Raw genomic sequence first — 23,501 nt, 5'->3', positions numbered from 1 at the left:
ATAAGAGTTACTGCCTTACAGCATCAGAGACAATGGGTTTGATCCTGACTATGGGTGCTGTCTCTACGGAGTTTGTAATTTCTCCCTGTAACCATGTGGGTTTTCTCTGGTTGTTCCGATTTCCAAAGACATGCAAGTTTGTAGGTTAATTAGCTTGTGTAAAAATTGCCTCCAGTGTGTAGGATATAGTGTATGGCTGATCATTGGTCGGCCCAGATTCGGTGGGCCGATGCCCTCTTTTCACACTGTATCTTTTAAAACAAATAAAAGCTAAAACAAACAAATTGCTTTTGTTACACAGAAGGTGGGTGAATGGTGGCAGTTAGAAAGTGATGATAGTGACAAAGCAGTGTAAAAGATTATGAAATACAGGTTAGGCTATGCTAAGGTAGAGAGTAAAACAGATTGTGGGTGAGGCTAGGACTAGAGGTCATAGCCTCAGAATTAAAGGACATTCTTTTAGGAAAGAGATGCGGAATTTATTTAGTCAGAGGGTGGTGAATCTGGAATTCTTTGCCACAGAAGGCTGGGAGGCAAAGTCACTGGATATATTTAAGTCAGATTCTTGATTAGTACGGATGTCAGAAGTTATGGGGAGAAGGCAGGAGAATGGGGTTAGGAAGGAGAGATAAAGCAGCCATGATTGAATGGCAAAGTAGACGATGGGCCGAACGGCCTAATTGTACTCCTATCACGTAATCTTATGATCCAATATTTCAAATATTGTCTTTGTCCTAACAAAACCATGCTGTCTGACCTGCTGAGTGTTTCCAGAATTTTGTGTTTTTAACCTTCCGTACTGTGAAGATCAAGCTACCATTTACCTTTCTAATCACCTGCACCACTTCGATGCTTGCTTTCAGCAAATGATGCCCATCTCATTGTTGCCCTCTCATTTCTTAATCTGACACAGTTCTGATAATGATCTGCCTTCCTCTTATTGCCGCCCATGTGCATAATCCTTTATATATCCACATTATACTTTATCTGCCATGCAATTTTCCACTTCCTGGCCTGAACACTGGAGCTTCTTTGAAACCTCCTTATCGCTCACATTCCCACCCAGCTTTTTGTCACATACGCAGTTAGAACCATTACATTTAATTCATTCATCTAATTCATTACTATGTACCTTGAATGGTTGGGATTCCAGCACAGATCTCTGCTGTACCCCTCCAGTCATTACCTGCCTGCCACCAAGAAAAAAAGAGTAAAAACTAGGAACTGCAGATGGTGATTAATGCACTAAAGACCACAAAGTCTGTAGTTACTCAGCAGGTCAGGCAACATCTCTGGAGAACATGGAAAGGTGACATTTCAGGTCAAGCAAAGTGAGGGTGCAATTTATTTGTGTGTGGAAATGGATTTATTGAAAGAACAGTTTATGAACTGTTTTATTTACATGATTTTGATCTAACATTCAGTTTCTAGTTCAAATTGGCCTTCTGGAAGTACAGCATCTGTTGGCAGTGGAATAAAATCCAAAGGGAATGCAGATGTATACAGTAAATTCAGACCCGTGAAACGAGTTTCACCTCTCAAGCATCAACCAGAAAAACCTGACAATGACAAGAACATTGAAGAGCATGAACTTAAGAGTGATTATAAAAAGCAAGAGGATACTGAAAATCCAAACCTGTTCAATACCTCGTGCGACAACAATGGGCAGTGCTTTAGGATCAAAGACACTCAGACCAACACTTTGCTTGATGAACTTGAACACTATGATTTGGATATGGACGAAATTTTGGATGTGCCTTATATCAAATTAAGCCACTTTCCTTCCCAGAAATGTAGTCCTTTCAAAAAGGCTGCCCTGGAGAGTCACACAAGCATGGATATGAGAGATGATGGTAGCAGGGTCTGCACAGCAGTGAAAGCTGAGAACTCATCTTCCAACTTAACACAATTTTGTATTTTGTCGCCAGTAAATAACTTGGAATTGAGGAAATTAAAACCAAATGCCATAAACCAACAAGGGCAAGCAACTGGAAATTTAGAGAGTTCTGTGCATGAGAATGCTGTGTATGATGCTGAAGCCCAGGATAAAAGCTCAGTCAGCAGAACTTTGTTTGTTGATCCACATGGCTATAAAGTTGGCAGTGCAATACCAAACTCACAGCAAAGGTCTTTGTCTCTGCAATCGTCAGTGGGGAGCAAAGTAGAAGAAGGCAATGGTAGTACAAATGGGATTACCGTGGGAGGATCTGGAGAGAAGAGTGAGGAAGCAAAAAATGTTAAAAGCATTTTAAATATAGTCAGAGACGGACAGATTTCACTTTTGGTAAGTATATGATTTGACGTCACTGTCAACTAATGTTTTAAAAATGGCATATTTCAAATGGCACGTTTTAAAATTTTGTTGCGATCAAGACCATTTTATATTCAATTAAGTTATGAGATCTTTTGAGTTTTCAACATTATTCCAGCAGAAGGCCACTAAACCTGTTTTGCCTTTAATGTTTAATTGTTGAATAAAGCTTGTAATTGGATTATTCATATAGTGCTATTTTAGTTGAGGAAATAACATTTTTGCAGTCAATATGAAATGTTTCCATTGTTTAAATAAGTTACGTGAGACAGTTTTGGGATTATTGTAACCAGTACTGAAGCTATTTATCTGATCTGTTTCATATCCATTGCAATTGGCCTGGTTGCTATTATTGCATTATTGTCTTCCCTTTGTAGGATATCTGCGCACACAAGATGCAAGCATGACTCATAAAAATGTGTTTATACATTAGGTCATTCATAAGTATGTTTTAGTTTAAGATTATTCAAAGGCAATAGCTGTGTTGACGTTGTGGCTTAACTAGCATAATTTACCAAAATAGAATGATGCAAAAGCAAAGTATTTGATGGGAGATCTGTTAACATCAAAATACATTTGAGGAACTAATATATTCAAAACAACTGAAAGGAAGGGTACAAGAAAAATAGTTCTTCAAAGATGCAGTATTGGTTGGTAGTCATTAAGTAATTTTATACTGCAGTTTAATATTTTTTGGATGTTATAGACATTTAAAAGCACAGATTAATATTTATTTTCACATCACAGTCAATTAGCTTTCAGCTAGGGTTGGATATGAACAAAATAAATCATAATTCAAAAATACTATAAGTAAAGTTGGAATCTCTATGAGGGTTGTTAGATGTCAGTATTACATAGAAAACATAGAAAAAAGGTGCAGGAGTAGGCCATTCGGCCCTTCGAGCCTGCACCGCCATTCAATATGATCATGGCTGATCATCCAACTCAGTATCCCGTACCTACTTTCTCTCCATACCCCCTGATCCCTTTAGCCACAAGGGCCCCATCTAACTCCCTCTTAAAAATAGCCAATGAACTGGCCTCAACTACCTTCTGTGGCAGAGAGTTCCAGAGATTCACCACTCTCTGTGTGAAAATGTTTTTCTCATCTCGGTCCTAAAGGATTTCCCCTCTATCCTTGAGCTGTGACCCCTTGTCCTGGACTTCCCCAACATCGGGAACAATCTTCCTCCATCTAGCCTGTCCAACCCCTTAAGAATTGGAGTCTTGGAGCGCGACTTGGAGCGCTTCTACCGTCGCCTCCGCCTCACAGCGTACTTCCATGGGAAGGAGTCCTCGCCCATCACTGATGACCCCTTTTCCCGTCTCCAACGCACCCCCTCCTCGTGGAACCCCCCTCGTGGCCAATTTCCGGCTTTAGAACTTTTTATCAATAACTGCCGTCGCGACATCAACCGCCTCAACTTCTCCACTCCCCTGTCTCACTCCAATCTCTCACCACATGAACGTTCTGCCATCGACTCACTCCGCAACAACCCAGATTTGGTTATCAAACCCGCTGACAAGGGAGGTGCCGTGGTAGTCTGGCGCGCCGATCTCTACAAAGCTGAGGCCACGCGCCAACTATCGGACACCTCCTCCTACTTACCCCTGGACCATGACCCCACTGACGAGCACCAGGCCACCATCTCCAGCACCATCACCAACTTCATCCACTCCAATGCCCTACCCGACCGAGCCTCCAACCTCATCGTTCCCCAGCCCCGCACAGCCCGATTTTACCTTCTCCCTAAAATCCACAAACCTAACTGTCCCGGAAGACCCATTGTCTCCGCCTGTTCGTGCCCCACCGAACTCATTTCCAAATACCTTGACTCCATCCTATCACCCTTGGTTAAATCCCTCCCTACCTATGTTCAAGACACCTCATACACTCTCCGTCGTCTCCGCGCATTCAATTCTCTAGGCCCTCACCCCCTCATCTTCACCATGGACGTCCAATCACTCTACACCTCCATCCCCCACCACGATGGTCTCATAGCCCTCCGGTTCTTCCTCGACCAGAGAAGCAACCTATACCCAGCCACTGACACTCTCCTCCGCCTAGCGGAGCTGGTCCTTACCCTCAATAACTTCACGTTCGACTCCTCCCATTTCCTCCAAATACAAGGCGTAGCTATGGGCACACGCATGGGCCCCAGCTATGCCTGCCTATTTGTAGGTTACGTCGAGCAATCCTTGTTCAATACATACCAGGGCCCCATCCCCGACCTCTCCCTCCGCTACATCGACGACTGCTTTGGTGCCACCTCCTGCACCCGCACACAACTGACTGACTTCATCCACTTCACCACTAACTTCCATCCGGCACTCAAATACACCTGGACCATTTCCGACACTTCCCTACCATTCCTTGACCTCACTATCTCCATTGCAGGTGATAGACTTCTGACCGACATACACTATAAACCCACTGACTCCCATGGCTATCTGGACTACACTTCTTCCCACCCTGCTTCCTGTAAGGACTCCATCCCCTACTCCCAATTCCTCCGTCTACACCGCATCTGCTCCACGGATGAGGCGTTCCACACCAGGACATCTGAAATGTCCTCACTATTCAGGGAACGGGGGTTCCCCTCCTCCACCATAAATGAGGCTCGCACCAGGGTCTCTTCCATACCCCGCAACACTGCTCTCTCTCCCCATCCCCGCACTCGCAACAAGGGCCGAGTCCCCCTAGTCCTCACCTTTCACCCCACCAGCCGTCACATACAAAAAGTAATCCTCCGTCAGTTTCGCCACCTCCAACGTGACCCCACCACTCGCCACATCTTCCCATCTTCCCCCATATCTGCCTTCCGCAAAGACTGCTCCCTCCATAACTCCCTTGTCAATTCTTCCCTTCCCTCTCGGTCCACCCCCTCCCCGGGCACTTTCCCTTGCAACCGCAAGAGATGCAACACTTGTCCCTTTACCTCCCCCCTCGACTCCGTTCAAGGACCCAAGCAATCGTTCCAGGTGCGACAGAGGTTTACCTGCATCTCTTCCAACCTCATCTATTGCGCCCGCTGCTCTAGATGTCAGCAGATCTATATCGGTGAGACCAAGCGGAGGTTGGGCGATCGTTTCGCCGAACACCTCCGCTCGGTCCGCAATAACCAAGCTGACCTCCCGGTGGCTCAGCACTTCAACTCCCCCTCCCACTCCGTCTCCGACCTCTCTGTCCTGGGTCTCCTCCATGGCCACAGCGAGCAGCACCGGAAATTGGAGGAACAGCACCTCATATTCCGTTTGGGGAGTCTGCATCCCGGGGGCATGAACATCGAATTCTCCCAATTTTGTTAGTCCTTGCTGTCTCCTCCCCTTCCTCAGCCCCCCTGCTGTCTCCTCCCATCCCCCAGCCTTCGGGCTCCTCCTGCTTTTCCCTTTCTTGTCCCCACCCACCCCCGCCCCCGATCAGTCTGAAGAAGGGTTTCGGCCCGAAACGTTGCCTATTTCCTTCGCTCCATAGATGCTGCTGCACCCACTGAGTTTCTCCAGCCTTTTTGTGTAACCCTTAAGAATTTTGTAAGTTTCTATAAGATCCCCCCTCAATCTCCTAAATTCTAGTGAGATTCTCGCTAGCGGTATTCTTGCGGTATTGCCATTGATGTATGGTGTTCACAGGCGGAAGCAGCTCCAATAATTTTGCAAACTGTTAGACTCTTCTGACGTTAGTAAATGAACATTTCAAACATAATTACTTTGGAAATTATTGTCACTATACTGAGGTTAAATCTGCCATTTTGACATAGGGCTTGCAACAAAGTAGTTTTTAATTTAAATTCTACCTGGCAAGTAAAAAAAACTCTTCAAATATTTGCTAAATATTTCTAATTATGTTCAATCAAAATGCAAACATCTGAACTTGAAATCTGATTTAAAAAAAAAATTAAGTGATATATATTTACATCATTGACTATCTTTTCTCTGATGCCCATATAACTATAAGCCCCACTTAGCCGTTGACAATTTGGAGAAGATTCACGATGAACATGGAAATAATCTACTGCACATTGCAGCGTCACAAGGACATCTTGAAAGTTTGCAGCATCTGACCACCTTAATGGCAGAGGAATGCTTGACAGAACGTAACAATGAGAAACTAACGCCATCTTCATTAGCTGTAAAGGTAAGTTATGTGAAATAAAACAGTAAATGCAGTAAATTCTTAAGAAAATCAATGTTTCCGACCGTCCACCTTTCAAATTAATTTCAGACTTCCAGCATCTGCAATTTTTGGCTTTTCACTCAATGGTAGAAAAACAAGCTGACTAATTCTGTGGGTAAATAATAGACCTAAAGTTTGATGAAGCTGGCAATGCTTGGAAGGCAAATGCACTGCTAGCATTCACTTTGCGAGGACTAGAATATATAAGCAAGGATGTAATGCTGAGGCTTATAAGATGATGGTCAGGCCACATTTGGAATATTGTGAACAGTTTTGGGCCCCATATCTGAGGAAGGATGTGCTGGCATTGGAGAGGGTCCAGATGTTTACAAGAATGACCCCAGGGTTTGATTGGTTTACTGTATGAGGAGTGTTTGATGGCTCTGGACCTGTACTCAATGGTGTTTAGAAGGACGAGAGCAGATCTCATTGAAACCTACTGAATAATGAATGGCCTAGAGAGAGTGCATGTGAAGAGGATGTTTCCATGTGTGGGGGAGTCTAGGACCAAAGTGCTAGAAGAAAAGATAAATTGAATGGCCGAGTAGACCTGGTGGGCTGAATGGCCTAATTCTGCTCTTTTGACTTACAAACTTATCGGCTGATATTTGCGAATATAACTGTAATAGACCCATTGTGGATTCTATACTTTTGGATTGATGTTCCTCCAACATTTTGGACTTTCTCTCGGCCCAGAATAGGTCCAAATCCTGTTGTCAAGAACGCGAAGGTCATACACAACCAATAATAATGTTTTTGGAGGAATTGCAGATGTAGACGAGTATCTATACTTAACTAAAACTCTCGTCTTGTCTTCTTCCGGTTTGCGTTTTTAAAGTTGCGCTAAAATAGTACCGGATAGCGTGACGATTTTTCGCCACCTTACTCACCGTTCACCTGTGCTCCAAGCGCATCAAGTTTTGTTCCGATCGGTGGAATATTATAAAAGTAATGAAGGTTTAAAAATTGTACGATCAGCATTGGTCTTCTCTCCTGTCAGTCGCCAGGAAGGCAACGCCCCTTCCGGCACTCGCTATCAATCACCGGGGCGAGGAGAATAAATCCCCGGAGGCCGGGCTGAGTCCAGAAACCGTGAGTCCGGAAGCCGTGAGTCAATGAGTAGTGAGTCCAGAAGCCGTGAGTAGTAAGTCCAGAAGCCATGATTCAGTGAGTAGTGAGCCCAGAGGCCGCAAGTTAGTGAGCAGTGAGCCCAGAAGCCATGCCGTTGAGCAGTGAGCCCAGAAGCAGTAAGTAATGAGCCCAGAAGCTGTGAGTAGTGAGTCCAGAAGCTGTGAGTAGTGAGTCCAGAAGCTGTGAGTAGTGAGTCCAGAAGCTATGAGTAGTGAGTCCAGAAGCCGCGAGTAGTGAGTCCAGAAGCCGCGAGTAGTGAGTCCAGAAGCCGTGAGTAGTGAGTCCAGAAGCCGTGAGTAGTGAGTCCAGAAGCCGTGAGTAGTGAGTCCAGAAGCTGTGAGTAGTGAGTCCAGAAGCCGTGAGTAGTGAGTCCAGAAGCCGTGAGTAGTGAGTCCAGAAGCTGTGAGTAGTGAGTCCAGAAGCTGTGAGTAGTGAGTCCAGAAGCTGTGAGTAGTGAGTCCAGAAGCTGTGAGTAGTGAGTCCAGAAGCTGTGAGTAGTGAGTCCAGAAGCTGTGAGTAGTGAGTCCAGAAGCTGTGAGTAGTGAGTCCAGAAGCCGTGAGTAGTGAGTCCAGAAGCCGTGAGTAGTGAGTCCAGAAGCCGTGAGTAGTGAGTCCAGAAGCCGTGAGTAGTGAGTCCAGAAGCCGTGAGTAGTGAGTCCAGAAGCCGTGAGTAGTGAGTCCAGAAGCCGTGAGTAGTGAGTCCAGAAGCCGTGAGTAGTGAGTCCAGAAGCCGTGAGTAGTGAGTCCAGAAGCCGTGAGTAGTGAGTCCAGAAGCCGTGAGTAGTGAGTCCAGAAGCCGTGAGTAGTGAGTCCAGAAGCCGTGAGTAGTGAGTCCAGAAGCCGTGAGTAGTGAGTCCAGAAGCTGTGAGTAGTGAGTCCAGAAGCTGTGAGTAGTGAGTCCAGAAGCTGTGAGTAGTGAGTCCAGAAGCTGTGAGTAGTGAGTCCAGAAGCCGTGAGTAGTGAGTCCAGAAGCCGTGAGTAGTGAGTCCAGAAGCCGTGAGTAGTGAGTCCAGAAGCCGTGAGTAGTGAGTCCAGAAGCCGTGAGTAGTGAGTCCAGAAGCCGTGAGTAGTGAGTCCAGAAGCCGTGAGTAGTGAGTCCAGAAGCCGTGAGTAGTGAGTCCAGAAGCCGTGAGTAGTGAGTCCAGAAGCCGTGAGTAGTGAGTCCAGAAGCCGTGAGTAGTGAGTCCAGAAGCCGTGAGTAGTGAGTCCAGAAGCCGTGAGTAGTGAGTCCAGAAGCCGTGAGTAGTGAGTCCAGAAGCCGTGAGTAGTGAGTCCAGAAGCCGTGAGTAGTGAGTCCAGAAGCCGTGAGTAGTGAGTCCAGAAGCTGTGAGTAGTGAGTCCAGAAGCTGTGAGTAGTGAGTCCAGAAGCTGTGAGTAGTGAGTCCAGAAGCTGTGAGTAGTGAGTCCAGAAGCTGTGAGTAGTGAGTCCAGAAGCTGTGAGTAGTGAGTCCAGAAGCTGTGAGTAGTGAGTCCAGAAGCTGTGAGTAGTGAGTCCAGAAGCTGTGAGTAGTGAGTCCAGAAGCTGTGAGTAGTGAGTCCAGAAGCAGTGAGTAGTGAGTCCAGAAGCCGTGAGTAGTGAGTCCAGAAGCCGTGAGTAGTGAGCCCAGAAGCCGTGAGTAGTGAGCCCAGAAGCCGTGAGTAGTGAGCCCAGAAGCCGTGAGTAGTGAGCCCAGAAGCCGTGAGTAGTGAGCCCAGAAGCCGTGAGTAGTGAGCCCAGAAGCCGTGAGTAGTGAGTCCAGAAGCCGTGAGTAGTGAGTCCAGAAGCCGTGAGTAGTGAGTCCAGAAGCCGTGAGTAGTGAGTCCAGAAGCCGTGAGTAGTGAGTCCAGAAGCCGTGAGTAGTGAGTCCAGAAGCCGTGAGTAGTGAGTCCAGAAGCCGTGAGTAGTGAGTCCAGAAGCCGTGAGTAGTGAGTCCAGAAGCCGTGAGTAGTGAGTCCAGAAGCCGTGAGTAGTGAGTCCAGAAGCCGTGAGTAGTGAGTCCAGAAGCCGTGAGTCAGTGTGTAGTGAGCCCAGAAGCAGTGAGTAGTGAGCCCAGAAGCTGTGAGTCAATAGACAATAGGTACAGGAGTAGGCAATTCGGCCCTTCGAGCCAGCACTGCCATTCAATGTGATCAGGGCTGATCATCCCCAATCAGTACCCCGTTCCTGCCCTCCACATATCCCCTGACTCCGCTATCTTTAAGAGCCCTATCTATCTCTCTCTCTTGAAAGTATCCAGAGAACCAGCCTCCACCGCCCTCTGAGGCAGAGAATTCCACAACTCTCTGTGAGAAAAAGTGTTTTCTCGTCTCCGTTCTAAATGGCTTCCCCTTATTCTTAAACTGTGGCCCCTGGTTCTGGACTCGCCCAACATCAGGAACATGTTTCCTGCCTTTAGCGTGTCCAAACCTTTAACAATCTTATATGTTTCAATAAGATACCCTCTCATCCTTCTCAACTCCAGAGTGTACAAGGCCAGCCGCTCCATATGACACTCCTGCCATCCCGGGAATTAACCTTGTAAACCTACGCTGCACTTCCTCAATAGCATGAATGTCCTTCCTCAAATAAGGGGACCAAAACTGCACACAATACTCCAGGTGTGGTCTCACTAGGGCCCTGTACAACTGCAGAAGGACCTTTTTGCTCCTATACTCGACGACTCTTATAAAGGCCAACATGCCATTCGCTTTCTTTACTGCCTGCTGTACCTGCATGCTTACTTTCATAGACTGACGAACAAGGACCCACAGATCCCATTGTACTTCCCCTTTTCCCAACTTGACGAGATTTAGATAGTAAACTGCCTTACTGCTTTTAATACCAAAGTGGATAACCTCACATTTATCCACATTAAACTTCATCTGCCCACTCCCCTAATTTTTTCCTCTTCACATACCTAAAGAAGCTTTTTATCCTCCTTTATATTCTTGGCTAGCTTACCTTCGTACCTCATATTTTCTCCCTGTATTGTCTTTTTAGTTATCTTCTGTTGCTCCCTAAACATTACCCAATCCTCTTGCTTCCCGCTCATCTTTGCTACATTGTACTTTCTCTAATTTTTATACTGTCCCTGACGTCCCTTGTCAGCCACGGTCGCCCCTTACTCCCCTTGGAATCTTTCTTCCTCCTAGGAATGAACTGATCCTGCACCTTCTGTATTATTCCTAGAAAAACCTGCCATTGTTGTTCCACTGTGATCCCTGCTACGGCATCTTTCCAATCAACTTTGGCCAGCTCCTCCCTCATGGCCCCATAGCCCCCTTTATTCAACTGTAACACTGACACCCCCAATCTACCCTTCTCCCTCTCCAATTGTAGTTGAAACCTGATCATATTATGGCCACTGCCTCCTAACCTGGGTCTATGGTTGAGTGGTGGAATATTGCATTGGGGAACCAGGCCTCCCGTGTGAGAATGGGACCCAACGGGTCCCACTTAGTCTAGTTTCTCTTTAAAATGCCTTGTGGTAAAATAGATGAGATGGGCAAAAGAGTGTCCGCTTACTCAGGAATGAAATATAATATCAATGAAAGAATGCTTTGAAACTCAGAAGCACAGATTTTTCTGCAGGTGGATTCACCCTGGATTTTTGCTTCTTGAACCTTAGAATTTTTTTGCCTCTCCTTGAGAAAGAATTACTAATGTGGAATAACCTCTCCAACTTTCACCCACTTTTTTAAATGGTTATCAGCACAATTAGTAAATCTGCTGTTTAGTTTAAACGACCATGTTACAATCCTGACATTAGACGGCGGGGAGTTTGCACATTCTTTCTGTGAATGTATGGATTTCATCCAAGTGTTTTGATTTCCTCACATAACTCAAAGGCATACAGGTTAGTTGGTTAAATGGCTACTGTAATTTGCCACAAGTTTTTTTGGTGAGCAGTAGAATCTGAGGGGATATGATGGAATGTGAGGAAAAGAGATTGCAGGAAAAATAAGTGAAATTATAGAATTGCTTTGTGAGCAGATATCGACAATTGGCAATATGTTGTATGAAAATATGATATAAAATAAATAAATATCAAAAAAAAGAGCACATTTTATTTCACTCAAAGAATATCACTTGTATATAACATTTATGTAATGTTAAGAGTTCACATTATTAGACGTACTAAGATGCTCTTGTTGAAGCTCTGTTAGCAGTTGGCCACCTTTAATGAAAAGAAATGCTACTTGGCATTTCCCAAACATGCTTGGAACCAGTTTGTGCTCTTGAATCCAAGTTCCTCACAGTTATTGGTGCTCTTTTATTAAGCTTTTAGGTATCTTGAATGGGACGTTTTACAATAGTCAAAGTTCTAAGATTATTGTGTAATGGTTTGTAACAAAAGAGAGTGCTGCAAATTTGGTCTCCTCTGTTAGTATTTTGAAAAATAGCAGAAGATGTCCCTTTATTCTTGTTATAATTAATGTGTGCACTAATATATTTAATCCTCTAAAGTTCCATAATAATCTAAAATAACTGTTTGAAAACTTGAAATTATACAGATATTTTGGAGCTGTCACATATCACAAATTCAAGAGACATTGTATATTGACAAAACATTCAAAGATGTTTTGAAATCCAATCTTTGTTTGTGTGCCTTTAGGAAGGAAAACTTGAATGCCTTCGTTGGCTGATGAGTGAGACTGAAGCCATTGCTGAACTGAGTCCTTCAGATGGTTACCCTGCTCTTATACATTATGCAGCATGCCATGGTCAGGTAGGCCTGTGATGAATTAAAACAAATGCTTTGACATACGATCTAATGCCTTATGTGAGTCTTATAGGTGGATGTGTATCTTATATTTCAGATGAATATGAATAAAATCAGGAAGACAGAAATATGACATGATTTAGCTTTAATAGGTAAGGGAGAATCTTATGTTTATTAAGACCAGAAGGGTGATTAGGGAGGGAATAGGGCCCCTTAAGGCATATGTGGTACTCCATGTCACAGGAGATGGATGAGATCTTAATTGAATATTTCTTATCTGTATTTACGGTGGAGAAGTTCATGAAAGCTAGCATGAGGTGCTATGGAGGCAACATGGACTTTAGCAAAGCCTTTGACAAGTTACCAATGGTAGACTTGTCTGGAAGTTTCGATCACATGGGATCCATGGTGAGCTAGCTAAGTGGATACCATATTGGCTTGGTGCGAAGAGTACGGGTGGTCGTGGAGAATTGTATTTCAGATTGTGAGCCGGTGATCAGAGGGATTGGTGCTGGATCCATTGTTATCTACATTACTAAAACTCTGATCTTGACCGCTTTTGGCCCACTGTGCTGCGATTTCCGACAGAACGGCGCCACCTACGGCCGTCATTTTTAGCTACCTCGCTCAGAACCCCCCTCCGCCTTATGGGTGCAGAGGATTCTTCCCATCAATGACAAATCAGAGAGATATTAATGTTTTTTTTAAATTCACCATTGTCTGCTGCCCCTGCTGGAGGGAGGGGGAGGGACTATAAAACCAGGAAGTGGTGTGCCTCACTCAGTCTCTGCAAGATGGGTGAAGCCAATGGGACACCAACCAACACGGAGCGGGCGATGCCTTACCGGGTCGCTTTTCGGTAAGCTCCGGGGCACTGGGAACGCCGACTGCAACATCGCTGAGCTGCGGCTGCAGAGCGTCCAGCCGCGGGCGGGCGGCACTGGATTTCAACACCGCGGGGCCTGGTGTCCGAGTTCGCCAGTGTCAGAGGTCCGGCCAGCGCGGCCTGAGAACTTTGGACATTGCAGTCTTCAGGGAGGAAGCGGCCGCTTCAGTCCAGGCCGCTGAAGAATGTTCACCCGACGCCGATGATCCAGCTTCGCGGCAGAGGGCCTGAGAACATCGAGTTGGCTGAGGAGGCCACATATGGACCCCGACCTAGGGTGGACTATGAGGGGGAGGACTGGATATTTTTAGTGCCTTCACTCACAGTGAATTCTGCTGTGGGGGGACGTTTCATGGTGATTTCTATAGTGTACTGTTCTGTGTCTTTTTTTCTTTTTCTCTTTTTTGTTTTGTATGGATTTATTGACATTTGATCTGTTCAATTAATTTAATCAATCTCTGTAAAGCACTTTGGTTCAAATACTGGTTTTGTTGAAAAGTGCTATATAAATAAACATTATTATTATTATTAATGGTCACGTCTCTCTGAGCTCTGAATAACACTGAACAAATGTCTACACAACTGTGAGTCCAAGTGTTTTGAAAATGAAAATATGGTTTGTTTGAAGTAAAAAGGCACTGCCTGCAAATGGTTGTTTGGGCGCTTTGGCTTGAAGTTGAAAGGCATTACTTACTGAAAAAGGTGGCATGAAGTTGAAAGGCACTACTTACTGCAAATGGTGGTTTGGGTGTTTTGCTTGAAGTTGAAAGGCACTACTTACTGCACAGTGTGGCTTGGGTGCTTTGGCTTGAAATTGAAAGGCACTACTTACTGCAAATGGTGGCTTGGGAGCTTTGGCTTAAAGTTGAAAGGCACTACTTACTGAAAATGGTGGCATGAAGTTGAAAGACATTATTTACTGCAACTGGTGGCTTGGGTACTTTGGCTTGAAGTTGAAAGGGACTACTTACTGCACATGGTGGGTTGGGTGCTTTGGCTTGAGGTTGAAAGGCACGGCTCACTGCAAATGGTGGGTGCTTTGGCTTGAAGTTGAATGGCACTACTTACTGCAAATGGTGGCTTGGGTGATTTGGCTTGAAGTTGAAAGGCACTACTTACTGCAAATGGTGGCTTGGGTGCTTTGGCTTGAAGTTGAAAGGCACTGCTTACTCCAAATGGTGGCTTGGGTGCTTTGGCTTGAAGTTCAAAGGCACCACACTGCAAATGGTGGCATGAAGTTGAAAAGCACTACACTGCAAATGGTGACATGAAGTTAAAAAGGCACTATTTACTGCAAATGGTGGCTTGGGTGCTTTGGCTTGAAGTTGAAAGGCACTACTTACTGCAAATGGTGGCTTGAAAGGCACTACTTACTGCAAATGGTGGCATGAAGTTGAAAGGCACTACTTACTGCAAATTATGGCTTGGGTGTTTTGCTTGAAGTTGAAAGGCACTAAATACATGGTGGCTTGGGTGCTTTGGCTTGAGTTTGAAAGGCACTACTTAATGCAAATAGTGGCTTGGGTTCTTTGCTTGAAGTTGAAAGGCACTACTCACTGCAAATGGTGGCATGAAGTTGAAAGGCGCTACTTACTGCAAATGGTGGCTTGGGTGCTTCAGCTTTAAATTGAAAAGCACTACTTACTGCAAATGGTGGCTTGGGTGCTTTGGCTTGAAGTTGAAAGGCACTACTTACTGCAAATGGTGGCATGAAGTTGAAAGGCGCTACTTACTGCAAATGGTTGCTTGGGTGATTTGGCTTGAAGTTGAAAGGCACTTCTTACTGCAAATGGTGGCTTGGGTTCTTTGGCTTGAAGTTGAATGGCACTACTTACTGCAAATGGTGGCATGAAGTTGAAAGGCACTACTTACTGCAAATGGTGGCTTCGGTGCTTTGGCTTGAATTTGAAATGCACTGCTTACTGCAAATGGTGGCATGAAGTTGAAAGGCGCTACTTACTGCAAATGGTTGCTTGGGTGTTTTGCTTGAAGTTGAAAGGCACTTCTTACTGCAAATGGTGGCTTGGGATCTTTGGCTTGAAGTTGAATGGCACTACTTACTGCAAATGGTGGCATGAAGTTGAAAGGCACTACTTACTGCAAATGGTGGCTTGGGTGCTTTGGCTTGAATTTGAAAGGCACTGCTTACTGCAAATGGTGGCATGAAGTTGAAAGGCACTACTTACTGCAAATGGTAACATGAAGCTTGAAAGGCACAATTTACAGCAAATGGTGGTTGAATTGAATGGCACTACTTACTGCAAATGGTGGCATGAAGTTGAAAGGCACTACTTACTGCAAATGGTGGCTTGGGTGCTTTGGTTTGAAGTTGAAAGGCACTACTTACTGCAAATGGTGGCTTGGGTGTTTTAGCTTGAAGTTGAAGGGCACTACTTACTGCAAATGGTGGCTTGGGTGCTTTGGCTTGAAGTTGAAAGGCACTACTGACTGCAAATGGTGGCATGAAGTTGAAAGAGGGGACTTATTGACAATGCTTTGGTTTGAATTTGAAAGTCACTATTACCGATATTGGTGGCTTGGGTGCTTCGGCTTGAAGTTGAAAGGCACTAATTACTGCAAATGGTGGCTTGGGTGATATGGCTTGAAGTTGAAAGGCACTACTTACTGCATATGGTGGCTTGGGTGCTTTGGCTTGAAGTTGAAAGGCACTACTTACTGCAAATTGTGCCTTGGGTGATTTGGCTTGAAGTTGAAAGGCACTTCTTACTGCAAATGGTGGCTTGGGTGCTTTGGCTTGAAGTTGAAAGGCACTTCTTACTGCAAATGGTGGCTTGGGTTCTTTGGCTTGAAGTTGAATGGCACTACTTACTGCAAATGGTGGCATGAAGTTGAAAGGCACTACTTACTGCAAATGGTGGCTTCGGTGCTTTGGCTTGAAGTTGAAAGGCACTGCTTACTGCAAATGGTGGCATGAAGTTGAAAGGCGCTACTTACTGCAAATGGTTGCTTGGGTGTTTTGCTTGAAGTTTGAAAGGCACTTCTTACTGCAAATGGTGGCTTGGGATCTTTGGCTTGAAGTTGAATGGCACTACTTACTGCAAATGGTGGCATGAAGTTGAAAGGCACTACTTACTGCAAATGGTGGCTTCGGTGCTTTGGCTTGAATTTGAAAGGCACTGCTTACTGCAAATGGTGGCATGAAGTTGAAAGGCACTACTTACTGCAAATGGTAACATGAAGTTGAAAGGCACAATTTACTGCAAATGGTGGTTGAATTGAATGGCACTACTTACTGCAAATGGTGGCATGGCATGAAGTTGAAAGGCACTACTTACTGCAAATGGTGGCTTGGGTGCTTTGGTTTGAAGTTGAAAGGCACTACTTACTGCAAATGGTGGCTTGGGTGCTTTGGCTTGAAGTTGAAGGGCACTACTTACTGCAAATGGTGGCTTGGGTGCTTTGGCTTGAAGTTGAAAGGCACTACTGACTGCAAATGGTGGCATGAAGTTGAAAGAGGCTACTTACTGACAATGCTTTGGTTTGAATTTGAAAGTCACTATTACTGCTATTGGTGGCTTGGGTGCTTCGGCTTGAAGTTGAAAGGCACTAATTACTGCAAATGGTGGCTTGGGTGATATGGCTTGAATTTGAAAGCACTACTTACTGCATATGGTGGCTTGGGTGCTTTGGCTTGAAGTTGAAAGGCACTACTTACTGCAAATTGTGCCTTGGGTGATTTGGCTTGAAGTTGAAAGGCACTTCTTACTGCAAATGGTGGCTTGGGTGCTTTGGCTTGAAGTTGAAAGGCACTACTTACTGCAAATGGTGGCATGAAGTTGAAAGGCACTACTTACTGCAAATGTTAGCTTGGGTGCTTTGGCTTGAAGTTGAAAGGTACCACTTACTACAAATGGCGGATTGGGTTCTTCGCTTCAAGTTGAAAGGCACTAACTGCAAATGGTGGCATGGGTGTTTTGCTTGAAGTTGAAAGGCACTACTTACTGCAAATGGTGGCTTCAGAGCTTTCGCTTGAAGTTGAATAGCACTTCTTACTGTAAATGGTTGCTTGGGTGCTTTGGCTTGAATTGAAAGGCACTACTTACTGCAAATGGTGGCATGAAGTTGAAAGACGCTACTTACTGCAAATGGTGGCGGGAGCTTTGCTTTGAAGTTGAAAGGCACTACACTGCAAATGGTGGCTAGGGTGCTTTGGTTTGAAGTTGAAAGGCACTACTTACTGCAAATGGTGGCATGAAGCTGAAAGGCACTACTTACTGCAAATGGTGGCATGAAGTTGAAAGGCACTACTTACTGCAAATGGTGGCGGGAGCTTTGCTTTGAAGTTGAAAGGCACTACACTGCAAATGGTGGCTAGGGTGCTTTGGTTTGAAGTTGAAAGGCACTACTTACTGCAAATGGTGGCTTGGGTGATTTAGCTTGAAGTTGAAAGGCACTACTTACTGAAAATGGTGGCATGAAGTTGAAAGACACTATTTACTGCAAATGTTGGCTTGGGTGCTTTGGCTTGAAGTTGAAAGGCACTACTGACTGCAAATGGTGGCATGAATTTGAAAGGCGCTACTTACTTTCATGGTGGCTTGGGAGGGCAATAGTAATTGGGGACTCTATTGCTAGGGGGTCGGATAGGCGATTCTGTGGACGCAGTCGGGAGACCAGGATGGTGGTCTGCCTCCCTGGTGCCAAGGTCTCGGATGTGTCTCAACGCATCCAAGATATCCTTAAATCAGAGGGAGAGGAGCCTGAGGTTGTGGTACATATAGGTACCAATGACATAGGTAAAAAAAAAAAGGGAAGAAGTCCTGAAGGGAGGATTTAGGGAGTTGGGAGGAGAGTTAAGAAAAAGGACCAAAAAGGTAACAATCTCAGGATTACTGCCTGTGCCACGCGACAGTGAGAGTAGGAATGGAGCGAGGTGGAGGATAAATGCGTGGCTGAAAGACTGGTGCAGAGCGCACGGATTCAAGTTCCTGGATCATTGGGATTTATTTTGGGGAAGGTGGGACCTGTACAGAAAGGATGGATTGCACTTGAACCCGAGGGGGACCAATATCCTAGCGGGGAAATTTGCAAAGGCAGCTGGGGAGACTTTAAACTAGAATGGTTGGGGCGAGGGACTCAAATAGCGAAAGGTAGTAGACAGAATGGGAGGCAGGAAGAAGAAATGGGAAGCACTCGGACACAAGAGGAGAAAGAAAAAAAAGGAAATAAACAGAGAATAAGTGACAGGGGTTTTCTTAAATGTGCATATTTTAATGCTAGGAGCATTGTAAGAAAGGTGGATGAGCTTAGAGTCTGGATAGACACCTGGAAGTATGATGTTGTGGTGATCAGTGAAACGTGGTTGCAGGAGGGCTATGATTGGAAACTAAATATTCCAGGATTTCGTTGCTTCAGGTGTGATAGAATTGGAGGGGCAAGAGGTGGAGGTGTTGCATTGCTAGTCAGGGAAGATATTACAGCAGTGCTTTGGCAGGATAGATTGGAGGGCTCATCTAGGGAGGCTATTTGGGTGGAATTGAGAAGTGGGAAAGGTGTAGCAACACTTATAGGGGTGTATTATAGACAGCCAAACGGGGAACGAGAATTGGAAGAGCAAATATGTAAGGAGATGGCAGATATTAGTAGTAAGCACAAGGTAGTGATTGTGGGAGATTTCAACTTTCCACACATAGACTGGGAAACACATTCTGTAAATGGGCTGGATGGGTTGGAGTTTGTAAAATGTGTGCAGGGTAGTTTTTTGCAGCAATACATAGAGGTACCTACTAGAGGAGGGGCAGTGCTGGACCTCCTGTTAGGAAATGAGACGGGGCAGGTGGCGGAGGTATGCGTTGGGGAGCACTTCGGGTCCAGTGATCACAATACCATTAGTTTCAATATAATTATGGAGAGGGTCAGAACTGGACCTAGGGTTGAGATTTTTGATTGGTGAAAGGCTAACTTTAATGCGATGCGAGATGATTTAAAAGGAGTGAACTGGGACATTTTGTTTTATGGGAAAGATGTAGAAGAGAAATGGAGGACATTTAAAGGGGAAATTTTAAGAGTACAGAATCTTTATGTTCCTGTTCGGTTGAAAGGAAACAGTAAAAATTGGAAAGAGCCCTGGTTTTCAAGGGAAATTGGACATCTTGTTCGGAAAAAGAGGGAGATCTACAATAATTATAGGCAGCATGAAGTAAATGAGGTGCTTGAGGAGTATAAGGAATGTAAAAAGAATCTTAAGAAAGAAATTAGAAAAGCTAAAAGAAGATATGAGGTTGCTTTGGCAAGTAAGATGAAAGTAAATCCAAAGGGTTTCTACAGCTATATTAATAGTAAAAGGATAACGAGGGATAAAATTGGTCCATTGGAGAGACAGAGTGGACAGCTATCTGCAGAGCCAAAAGAGATGGGGGAGATATTGAACAATTGTTTTTCTTCAGTATTCACCAAGGAGAAGGATATTGAATTATGTGAGGTAAGGGAAACTAGTAGAGTAGTTATGGATACTATGAGGTTCAAAGTATAAGAAGTACTGCCACTTTTGAAAAATATAAAAGTGGATAAGTCTCCAGGTCCTGACACGATATTTCCTAGGACATTGAGGGAAGTTAGTGTAGAAATAGCCGGGGCTATGACAGAAATATTTCAAATGTCATTAGAAACGGGAATAGTCCCCGAGGATTGGCGTACTGCGCATGCTGTTCCATTGTTTAAAAAGGGTTCTAAGAGTAAACCTAGCAATTATAGACCTGTTAGTTTGACTTCAGTGGTGGGCAAATTAATGGAAAAGATACTTAGAGATAATATATATAAGCATCTAGATAAACAGGGTCTGATTAGGAACAGTCAACATGGATTTGTGCCTGGAAGGTCATGTTTGACTAATCTTCTTGAATTTTTTGAAGAGGTTACTAGGGAAATTGACGAGGGTAAAGCAGTGGATGTTGTCTATATGGACTTTAGTAAGGCCTTTGACAAGGTTCCTCATGGAAGGTTGGTTAAGAAGGTTCAACTGTTGGGTATAAATGCAGGAATAGCAAGATGGATTCAACAGTGGCTGAATGGGAGAACCCAGAGGGTAATGGTGGATGGCTGTTTATCGGGTTGGAGGCAGGTGACTAGTGGGGTGCCTCAGGGATCTGTGTTGGGTCCTTTGTTGTTTGTCATGTACATCAATGATCTGGATGAAGGTGTGGTAAATGGGATTAGTAAGTATGCAGATGATACCAAGATAGGGGGTGTTGTGGATAATGAAGAGGATTTCCAAAGTCTACAGAGTGATTTAGGCCATTTGGAAAAATGGGCTGAAAGATGGCAGATGGAGTTTAATGCTGATAAATGTGAGGTGCTACACCTTGGCAGGACAAATCAAAATAGGACGTACATGGTAAATGGTAGGGAATTGAAGAATACAGTTGAACAGAGGGATCTGGGTATAACCGTGCATAGTTCCTTGAAGGTGGAATCTCATATAGATAGGGTGGTAAAGAAAGCTTTTGGTATGCTAGCCTTTATAAATCAGAACATTGAGTATAGAAGCTGGGATGTAATGTTAAAATTGTACAAGGCATTGGTGAGACCAAATCTGGAGTATGGTGTACAATTTTGGTCGCCCAATTATAGGAAGGATGTCAACAAAATAGAGAGAGTACAGAGGAGATTTACTAGAATGTTGCCTGGGTTTCAACAACTAAGTTACAGAGATAGGTTGAATAAGTTAGGTCTTTATTCTCTGGAGCGCAGAAGGTTAAGGAGGTCTTTAAAATGATGAGAGGGATAGACAGAGTTGATGTGGACAAGCTTTTCCCTTTGAGAATAGGGAAGATTCAAACAAGAGGACATGACTTCAGAATTAAGGGACAGAAGTTTAGGGGTAATATGAGGGGGAACTTCTTTACTCAGAGAGTGGTAGCGGTGTGGAATGAGCTTCCAGTGGAAGTGGTGGATGCAGGTTCATTGGTATCATTTAAAAATAAATTGGATAGGCATATGGATGAGAAGGGAATGGAGGGTTATGGTATGAGTGCAGGCAGGTGGGACTAAGGGGAAAAAAAAATTTGTTCGGCACGGACTTGTAGGGCCGAGATGGCCTGTTTCCGTGCTGTAATTGTTATATGGTTATTTGTTATATGGGTGTTTTGCTTGAAGTTGAAATGCACTACTTACTGCACATGGTGGCTTGGGTGCTTTGGCTTGAGGTTGAAAGGCACTACATACTGCAAATGGTGGCTTGGGTGCTTTGCTTGAAGTTGAAAAGCACTACTTAATGCATATGGTGGCTTGGGTGCTTTGGGTGGCTTGAAGTAGAAAGGCACTGCTTACTGCAAATGTGTTGGGTGATTTGGCTTGAAGTTGAAAGGCACTTCTTACTGCTTGGGTGCTTTGGCTTGAAGTGGAAAGGCACTACTTACTGCAAATGGTGGCATGAAGTTGAAAGGCACTACTTACTGCAAATGTTAGCTTGGGTGCTTTGGCTTGAAGTTGAAATGTACTACTTACTGCAAATGGCGGATTGGGTGCTTCGCTTGAAGTTGAAAGGCACTACTACTGCATATGGTGGCTTGGGGGCTTTGGCTTGAAGTTGAAAGGCACTAACTGCAAATGGTGGCTTGGGTGATTTGGCTTGAAGTTAAAAAGGCACTTCTTACTGCAAATGGTGGCTTGGGTGCTTTGGCTTGACGTTGAAAGGCACTACTTACTGCAAATGGTGGCTTGGGTGCTTGAAAGGCACTACTTACTGCAAATGGTGGCTTGGGTGCTTTGGCTTGAAGTTGAAAGGCACTACTTACTGCAAATGGTGGCTTGGGTGCTTTGGCTTGAAGTTGAATGGCACTACTTTCTGCAAATGGTGGCATGGAGTTGAAAGGCGGCATGGGTGCTTTGGCTTGAATTGAAAGGCACTACTTACTGCAAATGGCAAGAAGTTGAAAGGCACTACTTACTGCAAATGGTAGCATGAAGTTGAAAGGCACTACTTACTGCAAATGGTGGCTTGAATTGAATGGCACTACTTACTGCAAATGGTGGCATGAAGTTGAAAGGCACTACTTACTGCAAATGGTGGCTTGGGTGATATGGCTTGAAGTTGATAGGCACTACTTACTGCAAATGGTGGCTTGGGTGCTTTGGGTTGAAGTTGATAGGCACTACTTGCTGCAAATGGTGGCTTGGGTGCTTTGGCTTGAGGTTGAAAGGCACTACTTACTGCAAATGGTGTCTTGGGTGCTTTGGCTTGAAGTTGAAAGGCACTACTTACTGCAGATGGTGCCTAGGGTGCTTTGGTTTGAAGTTAAAAGGCATTACTGCAAATGCACTTACTTCCTGTTTGCACTGTATATTGATTTTAGATAAAACGCTGCCACTTACGGCTGTGATTTTTGGCCATCTTACTCAGTCCCCCCTCCGCTGAGCAGGTGCAGAGAATTCTTCCCATCAATGAATAATAAAAGTGTTATTAGTGTTAAAAAAAATGTTGAGAATCTCTCTCCTGTCAATCACGCCATGAAAGCCACACCTTTTCCGGTGGGAGTAGGAGGGGTTATAAAACTTGGAAGTGTGGGTGTGGCTCAGTCCCTGCAGGATGGGGGAGGGAGAGGTCACGACTGTCTGAGCTGTGAATCAACTGGACACACTGATTGTCTACTGAACTGTGGGGTTGGTGCTTTGTGTGCTGACGATTTTTCCCATCGATGAAAAATAAAAGAGTTATTAGTGTTTAAAAAATGTTGAGATTCTCTCTCCTGTCAATGATGCCATGAAGGCCATGCCCCTTCTTGTGGGAGGGGGAGATGGACTATAAAATCCAGAAGTGTGGGTGTGGCTCAGTTTCTGCAAGATGGAGGAGGGAGAGGTCACAACTCACTGTCTTTAGTGGCCTTGCACCCTGCTTGAAATGGTATGAAACCGTATTTGAATTTGTTGGCCTTGCACCCTGCTTGAAGTGGTAAGAAACTGCACTTGAATTTGTTGGCCTTGCACCCTGCTTGAAATGGAATTTCAACTGCCAGCCCACCAGCCATGAGTGAGTGAGCTGCCAGCACAACAGGCTTGAGTGACTGAGCCGCCATCCATTGGTACGGAGCTTTTGGATTTTTCAGCTTGAAATTGTGCAATATGGTGCATACTGTAGCAAGTCTTTTAACTGACACTTGAATGCAATATATATGCTTTAAATTGCATTAGCTATGAATAAGGTTAGACTAAATTACATTCCTAATTACATTCCACGGTAGAGCCAGGCTCTGATCAACAGGTGCAGCACATCAATGATCTTAGTATATTCATGTATGGAAATCAGATTATAATCAAACACTTGGCCCATGTTGACCAACCTGGGTCTCACTGCACACC

General features: G+C 44.6%; 1 protein-coding gene across 3 annotated transcripts in view; it reads left to right on the top strand.

Moving 5' to 3' along the window:
* The window catches only part of sncaip (synuclein, alpha interacting protein), a 106,046-nt gene that overhangs the window by 51,569 nt on the left and 30,976 nt on the right, over window positions 1-23,501 (top strand). For all 3 annotated transcript variants that reach the window (XM_055633132.1, XM_055633135.1, XM_055633134.1), the window contains exons 4-6: window positions 1,425-2,284; window positions 6,267-6,446; window positions 12,191-12,304. In XM_055633132.1, the coding sequence (XP_055489107.1) occupies window positions 1,425-2,284; window positions 6,267-6,446; window positions 12,191-12,304 (1,154 nt within the window). The remainder of the gene's footprint in view (window positions 1-1,424; window positions 2,285-6,266; window positions 6,447-12,190; window positions 12,305-23,501) is intronic.

The sequence above is a fragment of the Leucoraja erinacea genome, chromosome 3, assembly GCF_028641065.1.
Source record: "Leucoraja erinacea ecotype New England chromosome 3, Leri_hhj_1, whole genome shotgun sequence".
Taxonomy (NCBI): domain Eukaryota; kingdom Metazoa; phylum Chordata; class Chondrichthyes; order Rajiformes; family Rajidae; genus Leucoraja; species Leucoraja erinaceus.
The sequence above is the reverse complement of the archived record's forward strand: the minus strand, read 5'-3'. Positions and strand labels throughout refer to the sequence as shown.